This window comes from Podarcis erhardii, assembly GCF_964252035.2.
Source record: "Podarcis erhardii genome assembly, chromosome: 2".
Lineage (NCBI taxonomy): Eukaryota > Metazoa > Chordata > Lepidosauria > Squamata > Lacertidae > Podarcis > Podarcis erhardii.
In genome coordinates, this window is record NC_138498.1 from 67,174,431 (window position 1) to 67,184,350 (window position 9,920).

At 43.6% G+C, this 9,920-nt stretch overlaps 1 protein-coding gene across 2 annotated transcripts in view; it reads right to left on the reverse strand.

Moving 5' to 3' along the window:
• The window catches only part of LOC309336095 (syncytin-2-like), a 396,307-nt gene extending 387,714 nt beyond the window's left edge, over positions 1-8,593 (reverse strand). For both annotated transcript variants that reach the window (XM_081851545.1, XM_081851544.1), the window contains exon 1: positions 6,885-8,593. In XM_081851545.1, the coding sequence (XP_081707671.1) occupies positions 7,009-8,454 (1,446 nt within the window). In that variant the 5' untranslated portion in view covers positions 8,455-8,593 and the 3' untranslated portion in view covers positions 6,885-7,008. The remainder of the gene's footprint in view (positions 1-6,884) is intronic.
• Positions 8,594-9,920: the final 1,327 nt, after the last annotated feature.

The window sequence follows — 9,920 nt, forward strand, 5'->3', positions numbered from 1 at the left end:
CAACTTACTGATAATAGAAAAGCATCCATTAAATTCCAGGAACAGTTAATGACATGCTTGTTTGCTGTCCTGGGTAGTTCACTCCCTTTTCATTCATAATCACTTCATACAGAACATGATTATTATCATTGCTAATCACTCTTTTCATGCCCCCTACCCAACAGTGACTGGGCTAAAAGGTTAAAATATTGCATGCCCAGTAAAAAGAAGAGGAAACTAAAGTATTTTTTGTACATTTGTATGTTTAGATTTTAAAGCATCACTCGACTATATAAAACCTGTTAAGTATCCAACATACCTAGGCACATACTAACATACATCACATTGCAGCCTTAATCCACCATCATCATGCTGCCTGTACAGTGTTAAATATTAGTGCAGAGGTATTTTTTACAGCTTGATCTGTGAGCCAACAAACTGCCTCTACTACTACCTTTTCGATTTTTGCTGTGTCTCACATTTATGTATAGGAAGTGAAAGAAATGTCCATGACAAGGATTACAACAGGCATCCCCAACCTGCGGCCCTCCAGATGTTTTGGCCTACGACTCCCATGATCCCTTGCTAACAGGACCAGTGGTCAAGGGTGATGGGAATTGTAGTCCAAAACATCTGGAGGGCCGAAGGTTGGGGATGCCTGGATTAGAAGCTAAAAGAAAGGTGAAAGGTAAGGGAGGGTGGTGAGTTAGAAGACAAGTAGCACGTTGTACAAAATGAGCAAGTTTATGATGTAAAGTCATGGAATCACAGAATTGTGGAGTTGGCAGGGACTCCTGAGGATCATCTGGTCCAATTCCCTGCAATGCAGGAATATGCAGCTGCCCCATGCGGGGACTGAACTTTGAACCTTGGCATTATGAGCACTACACTCTGACCAACTGAGTTATCTGACTTCCCTGTTCTGCTTATCTATAACTGATGCACATATGCATGAGCCTCACTTGAACTATCAATATTTCATTGCTAAGCACGTGGCGCCTGTAAGCCCATTACATGAACCGTAGCCACTAAAACCCCCTGTATTTTAGGCAATGTGAATCTCCAACTGTGATTCATAATCTGCTGGTTCAGCTTCATTCCTCACTTGACAAAGGGCAGGATTCACTAAACAGGTGCACTAGCAGGAACCAATACAATGAGTCCCGCTAGTGCAGGACTTTCCACCCTCTGCTCCCTCCACAGTGCCCAAATTGGCTCTGAAATGCTTGCGCTGACGGAATGATTGAAAAAGCGCAGCACTGGAATCCTCTCAAAGTGACAGACGTGCATGATGGAATCTACCCTTTGATTTATAATACAGTGGTACTTCAGGTTACATATACTTCAGGTTACATACGCTTCAGGTTACAGACTCCGCTAACCCAGAAATAGTGCTTCAGGTTAAGAACTTTGCTTCAGGATAAGAACAGAAATCGTGCTCGGGCAGCACGGCGGCAGCAGGAGGCCCCATTAGCTAAAGTGGTGCTTCAGGTTAAGAACAGTTTCAGGTTAAGAATGGACCTCCGGAACGAATTAAGTACTTAACCCGAGGTACCACTGTAACTGAATCCCGTTAAGAGTTTGGCACCAGTCACAAAAGTGTTAAATACATTGAGTCCAGTATCACAACTTGCATTACATATCTTCCGAAACTAAACAATGCAAGAGTGCCTTTTTTTTTTTCTTTAGACAAATCTATTATTTAGATAAACTTTCCCAAGATCCCTCAGGCAATGGTTTTTAACACCTGCCTTGCCTCCTGCTGCCTCCAGCTCTAGGAACCTTTTCCAGACCATGACTTTAAGAACAGCAAAAGCAGCTGGGAAGAGAGAATAGGAGTTCAGGAATATATATGTTGCGTGTCTTTGTTTCTCAGTTTGATCCTTTTACATGATTTTTTATGTATGTGGAATTTAATGCATTGTGACTTGCTATTTTTATTTTAGTTTAGTAATAAATTATTGTAATGTCTAATGAATTTGTTTAATTACTTGCTGATATTTAATTTTATTGTGTACTATTATATTCTAATAGATTATCAGATATTACTTTATTCAATATACATTGTTTATTCTAAAGTTACATTTTTGTATTGGATCAGATTGTTATATGGGGTGTAATCTGTCGTATATTATGTTGTTTGTTCAGCTTGTAAATCGCCTTGTGGGAAGTAATGTAGAAAGGCAGAATACAAAGTTATAGTAAAAGGAAAAATGAAATACAACCTATGAAGGTGCTTCAACAAGCTTTCTTGTATGGTTGCAGATAAAGACTCTCCTCCCTGCAAGAGAGGGGAGTGGTTGTGGCCGGGAGCCGGACTACGCCTCAAACAGGGGGCATTTGCCCCCTGCCTCCCACTCACCTGGCTGGCGCCCACGCCCTCAACCAGGCACCCAACCAGGTGCCTTCAAGGGGGCGTGTACAGCAGCCTAAATTGCTGCGGCGCCAGCCTCCAGCCCTCACTTTTTAGGCATTGGAATAATGTGTTGTGGTGTCGAAGGGCTAGGTGTGGCCATCGCCTGCGCTTTCAATTTTTGGGTATTCCGTTAAAGGAATCCGGCGGTCGTGTATTCTGTCCGATGCCTGCTTGGCGGGAGGCCATGGCACGACCCTCAGTGACATCAGGGGAGAGCCTATAGTTGGATTAGCATCAACAGGCTCCCCCTACTGGTGAATAAACCCCCTTTGTTTTTTAGACTCACCCTTCTCCGAGTGGGTGGAGTCAGCTGATGTAATCCAGTGCCTAAGCCAATACCTTTTCACATGCTGTAATCAATAAAGTTGTGGCCTTTTCTTGCCCATTAACCTTATATCACGTGTCCTTGTGTTTCATTCCACTGCGCGGGGTTCGGGTCCTCGAACCACAACACATATACTGGATAGCATTCCCACTCTCTAATTCATAATTGATTTGGTATTTGAGCTTTCATATCCCCTTTGTTTTTAACTTAAAATGAAGACTGTTTAAATACTGAAAAGTTGGCTTCTGAGTTTCTCTCACTTTATTTTGTTCCACGTGTGAATGTTGTCAATGCAAGATACAAAATGGGAGCTAAATTTGCCATATTACACACAATCTCCTTGTGTGTAAGCCAACACTCTTGGGATAAACCCAGCCTAAACAGGATTTTAAGCTGTGTGGGGAGGCAGGCACCGTGTTTCAGATCTAGGCCCTCAAACTTACCGTATTTTTCGCTCTATAAGACGCACCAGACCACAAGACGCACCTAGTTTTTGGAGGAGGAAAACAAGGAAAAAAATATTCTGAATCTCAGAAGTCAGAACAGCAAGAGGGATTGCTGCGCAGTGAAAGCAGCAATCCCTCTTGCTGTTCTGGCTTCTAGGATAGCTGCGCAGCCTGCATTCGCTCCATAAGATGCACACACATTTCCCCTTACTTTTTAGGAGGGAAAAAGTAAGTCTTATAAAGCAAAAAATACGGTAACTTTATTTTCTAAGCTGTACCCAAATCCTGTGTTTGCTGAGCACCTAAGCAGGAGCACTGAATGTGCAACCTTACTAAGTGAAAGCTTACATTGACACTGCAATCTCATTTAAGGTAAGCCTCACCTGTGAGAATGGCTGGAGGGCCAAGTGGTTTCTTGCTCTTGAAGGAAGGTCCAATGTTAGTATCTCTGCACGGCTTTCCAGCTTCTCCATGAACAAAGCTGTCCTCCCAATACTCCTCTGTGCTGCCGTCCAACAGCAGGTGAATTCGTATCAGGCCTGGCAGCACATGAAAAAGCTCTAAGCTGGGAGCTGCGTACGGCTGAAAAACCACCTAAGATTGTAGTTGGGATTGTCTCCAGCTCCTGGAGAGAGCTTCATTATACTGGCAGCAGCAGAAGCCTGCCTGGTCTGTGAGAGGCTAAGTACACAGCTGCCAGGCTCACCCGGCCTAATCAGACTCCCCTGCTGTGTCCCAGGCAAGCTCATTAGCAAAGGTCTTTATGTCACTGAGCAGAGGCCTTTTCCAAAGAAATCATCAAGTTGCCCCTGGCCTGAGAAGGTGTGGCCTACATCTGTGCCATGAACAGATACTCAGAACAAGACAAGGGAGGAACAGGCAGAGAAAGAACTGTCTTGAACCTCCAGTTCTTTCACACTGAAATATACTCGGAGTCCTGTAGCGATTTCATGCTCTTTATTGCAGCTTGTAAAACAGTGATTAAATTGCCCCCCAAACCTCAGGCTTTTATATACATTATTTACACAATGAGTCCCGTCTGATTGGCTGATTCTGCTTCCCTCCTGGAGCCTGATTGGTCTTTTCCTGCAGGCCAATCAGTTGTTGCATTCTATGATCCTACCAGCCTTATTGGCTGATTCTGCTTCCCTCCTGGAGCCTGATTGGTCTTTTCCTGCAAGCCAATCAGTTGTTGCATTCTAGGATCCTACTTGCCTATTGTTCTATATCCAAGCTTAGTACATAACACACATGTACCCTCAAGGTCTCCATGAATAACTCTGCATGCACGTTTAGGTAGCCTGACAGAAAGATGAACATGTGTGTTTACAACGAACCCCCCTTGCGCCCTTGTGTCTCACGCTTCCCCCACAGCTCCGGTGTTGCCTTGATTTTATAGTGAATCAAGGTACCTTCCTATGCCTGTAATAGTTATGTAGAAATAATAACTTCAGCAGGAGCAGCATCGTATGCCGGTGTGAGGAAAGCTGTGCCTGCTAACACTCCCAGCACCACAATTAAAATTTAAATTTAAATTAAAATCGTCACACAAGCCTCCAAGTGCTCTGGCACCTTTACCTGCCTTGCCATGTGTCTTCCACCGTGTTCAGCCAGGCCTTTGGCTGATTAACATCATACACCAGGGTTTCCCAACCTTGGGTCTCCAGCTGTTTTGGGACTACAATTCCCATCACCCCTGACCACTGGTCCTGCTCGCTTGGGATGATGGGAGTTGTAGTCCAAAAACAGTTGGTGACCCAAGGCTGTCCTACACCCTTTTAAATGTGTTTGTGGGAGGGGGTTATTATTTTGTACTTGTTTTTATTAGGCTTTTTGTCTTTTCATCTTGTATTTTTATGTTGTGAACTGCCCTGAGATCTACAGATGAAGGGCAGTACACAATTTTAACAAATTAATAATAAATTAATAAATAAAAGGTTATAATTAGCCAAAGGCCTGGGAGATGTGGAATGTTCCTAAAGATATGCCCAGTACCCTGAGATCTACAGATGAAGGGCAGTATGCAAATTTGATAAATAAATAAAAAATAAAGATATTAAAAATTGGATGGTTGGAAGGTATAGGAGCCCTGCCATCTTTTGCTTCAAGCCATCCTTCCTGGTCCTCCTTTCATGTTTTTTCTCAGTGGGTTAGTCCAGGACCACTGGTACAGTCAGCCATACAGTCACCTGTTTCTCAGTTTCCTTCACTGGGCATTTCTCTTGCCTATGCACAATCCCTTCCGCTTCTCCCAAAATATCACAAGCCCTGCAATGCAGAACTTTTGGGCTTAATACCACATAGTCCTTTCAAAAAAGGTTAAAGTTACAATGATCAGTTGTATGAGAATGAGGAGCTAAATTCAGCACCTCTCCCTAATTTAACCAGCATTAACTACAGTAGTACCTCGGGTTAAGTACTTAATTCGTTCCGGAGGTCCGTTCTTAACCTGAAACTGTTCTTAACCTGAAGCACCACTTTAGCTAATGGGGCCTCCTGCTGCTGCCGCGCCGCTGGAGCACGATTTCTGTTCTCATCCTGAAGCAAAGTTCTTAACCTGAAGCACTATTTCTGGGTTAGCGGAGTCTGTAACCTGAAGCGTATGCAACTTGAAGCGTATGTAACCTAAGGTACTGTAGCACCCTGCTTGTGGTTAACGCTTAGCTGGAATGAAATATTCAACGCAGCAATAGAGAAATTAAAATAGTAATTTATTTGTCAGACAAATAAATAAGAGGCACAGTGGTACATGGTTACCAAGCTCTGGCCTGGCCTCCTGCCATTCTGGCCAGCACTTATATTCCCTTAATCCAGCCCCCTTTGCTCCTCCTGTGGCTGCCTCTGTCCAATCAGCCTGGTTGAAATTCCTATTGGCTGTTTGGTAGAACCAATCACAAAAGATACACCCACAAAAGATACACCCACTTCCTTGCCCTTATAAGGGAGACAAAGAGCTATATATATGACATATAAGTAATAATATATCTTACATGGAATCTTAATTACCAGCTCACCTCTTGCCCTCCTTGCCCTATTGCCTTCTAAAACAAATGGTTAATCTTACATTTTTATGTTCAACAGATGTCAAGGATCTTGAGTTTCACATCAACATTGAAAGATTTCCTTCATTTAAGGTTTCTAAACAAATGCCTGACAACTATATATCAAGACTGCTTGGATGGCGTCTTCTGTCTGGCAGGGGGGCTAGGCTCATTTGCCCCTCTGGTCTCCTATTGCAATATGACTCTATGAAATAAGAATCTAGCATTTCTTAAATCCTTTGCATAATTACATTTAAGCCAATATATTTAAGCTAATATATTTCATACATTTATCATAGGTAGCCTCTTAAAAGAATAAAGCTTTTCAAAGTAAAAAGGAAGGAACTCAGTAAAACACAGCTTTTAAAAAGAAACCTCTTCAGTGTACACCTCCCCCTTTCCCCCTCCTTTCCCAGCCAGCTAGATGCTTCTCCCATTAGCTCTTGGCCTTTCAACCTTAGGAAGAAGATATGGCTCATTTTACTGGGAGGCAAATGGTATTATTTTCCCCATTCCTAATGGTGTTTTCTCAGCCTTTTTTATCTTCTGTATCATGTAGGATCAGTGTCCTCGCTCTCAGCCTTTAATTTCCTCTTTTTATGACTTTGAGAATTGTTTTTCTACTATAAATCAATGGGGCCCCCTTGTCTTAGGAGAATGGCCAAGGTTTTCTCTGCCTGGCATGAAACATTTGAAAATCTAAGCCCATTTAATTTAGGAACCTGATCAAGATATAAGCCAATATAAGTCTTGATTAAAAATGCAGTCTATATTCAGATGCCACATTCCCCCCTTTCAAGCTCAAGGACCTTCATCCCAAGTGTCCTTGATAGCTTGACCTTCATCATATTCCTGAGGTAAAGCTCTGTATAGGGCCATGATATGAGGTAGAGTTTCATTTGAAACCATCTTGCTAATTGTACTTCTAAAACATGAAATGATACATGGCATCATACATAAAACCAATACTACTACTATCAAGAAAAACAAGCAAGACAATAGTATCCCTTTGAGTCCTGTGACATTAGGTAACCAATTGGTGAGCCATCCCATATCCCATCCTTCCCATGTTTGTACTGGGACATGTGCTATATTCTCCATCTTTGTGGCCAACACACGGATTGCCTCACCATTATCAGAAATGTTAAAGCAACAGGCATTCCCTGTCAAGTTCAAGACTCCACATAGGCCTCCTTGCCTGGCAAGTACATAATCCATTCCCATTTTCAGCTGCAAAATGGCGGCTCTACTTTCATCCAACTGTTGTGCAATAAGTCTCAAACTCTGGGCCGTTGCATTGGTTACAAGTTCCACTACTGCTTGCAATCGAATTATTCTGTTTAGATTATAAATAGGATCCCGTGCCCCTTGTATGAGCTCACCAGGATTCCAGGAGGCAGGATCATAATAGGCTATAATGCGCTCTGGTGGCCAATCATCAGTACCGCTCCAACTTTGGGTACTTCCTCCTGCTATATGAGAAATATCAGCGTTTCTTCGTGTACGCTTGGCCGAACTAGTGGGCATAATCCACATTGGTGGTAATACCCAACCCAAGAAACAAGTCCCACTCCATTTGGAAGGGAGTTTCTTGTATGCCCATTCTCCACATATCCACCACAACCATCGGGTCTGAGGTTTTTGGTACGTGGAATACAGAAGGCGAAATACCAAAAGGGGTAGAGAGTTCACAGTGCAGGATGTTAGATTGCCTTTTTCTGTCACAGTTATGTTCCACACCACTTTCCATGCGTGAATAAAAGGAGGTGCACAGGGCAAGGTATTCCGAGTTCGATAGGTAGTACCGTGTGCCCAGGTATGACTATTCTTAATATAATCCCAAGTATAGTGACAATGAGAAGAGCCTATCATGGGAGAATCAGCTGCATCTGATGATTTATGTACACAGAATTCCCCTTGTACAGGTATAACTCGTAATGGTTTAGTTGAGTTCCATCCGGGGAAATTCTGTATTTCAGTTTGGTGTGGCATTTCGCTTACCATACCAATGGCATCTAATGGTATCGGTAATAAGGGCATACCTCCCTCTGAATCATCTGGCCCAAGAGAGCAAACAAGGCAATTGGTCCTATTTGCAACATTAGCTACCATTTCAGCTAAACCTACCCACATATTGTGGTCATGGCTGAATCCATATTTAGCCAATTTGGTCAGATTCAAGGACCCTTCCCCTTCCCAAGGGATCAGGATTAATAATAAAATCATGTTGATGTCTAGTATATGCATTCCTTCCACAAAAGATTACCTTATTGTGATAGCAAATAATTATTAGCCCCAATATAATTCCCCCAGTGACAGAAATGGGGAACCACCAAGACCAAAACATATATCCCGAGGATCCCCAATGAGTAATATCTCTGATAATTGTTCCACAAGGGGGGCAGTCAATCAATTGTATTAGAGAATCTTTCCGTTCACAGTCGCTGGTTCAGACGCTCCTCAAGCTTCAGGCGTGCGCAGGTCAGCCAGCTTCCAGGTTGTGGCTGCAGCAGGCCGGTCGTCAAATGTTGCCCGTGACCTAGCCCGTTCCCGGTAGGGCTAGATACAGGGGTTTTTGGAAAGAGTTAGTTTTAAAGGATTAGAGGGGTCACCTTTGCACGTCCAACTGCCTTCGGACTTCTTCAAACGAGAGTGATGAATCCAGGGGGTCACCTCAGCTACCTTCACCGCTGTTGGAGTAGAGAGCAAGACGGTGTAAGGTCCACGCCACTTAGGTGCAAGTGGATCACGTTTCCACTCTTTCACCCATACGCTATCGCCAGCCTGGAACTGATGAATCGGCTCGGCAATGCTGCACGGCGTGCGCTCGAGGGCCCACCTGTTAAGAGAAACAAAAACACGGGAGAGAGATTGCACTTGTCCCTGTGTCACATGATCTCCTATTTGTTTAAGGTCAGCTGGAATATCCTGAACAAAGGAGGGCGGTCTCCCATACAGGAGCTCAAAAGGTGACAACTTAAGTCTTTTTGTGGGTGCACACCGAACACGAAACAGTGTTATGGGTAACACATCTACCCTTCTGAGACTTTAGACATATTAGTGGGCTTCTGGCATGCCCTGCGGATACCTTGCACAAGTGTCTGGCGGTAGGTGGTGAGTCTGGCCAGGTGAATTGCATTGTTTGGATCCCAATTAGGATCTTCCAAGGGAAAGTTATCTTGGAGATGACGGTCAATATTAAAAATATTTCCCACTCTGGCCTGCTCACGCAAATATATCTGTGCCTTTTCAATTATGTCTCTCCTTTCCTCAGTGGTGAACAGAGTATTTAGGAGCTGGCGACAATCTGTCCAAGTAGGGCTATGAGTATTTACTATTGAAGTCACCAAGTCCATCATAGCCTGAGGTTTTTCTGCAAAAGATGGGGTGTGTGTTTTCCAATTCATCAGATCTGTAGTTGTGAATGGAATATATTGCAGGGTCGAAGTTCGAGGTGGCCGTGGTCCGGGTTGCCCATTAACCAGCGCAGGCTCCTCAAGTGCATCAAATACTCTTCTAAGAGGGGCTACTACGTGACCTTTCTCTTCACTTTGCTCTAGGGGCCTCAAATCATAGGGGATGGTATCTGTCGCAAGGCGTTCTTTTAGCAGCTTTATACGCCTGGCTGTATTGCTTGCTGACCGAGCAAGGTCTCCCTGTAACTTCTGTAACATTTCTCTGGGACTTGGATGTACAGGGGTTTGGGGTGGGCA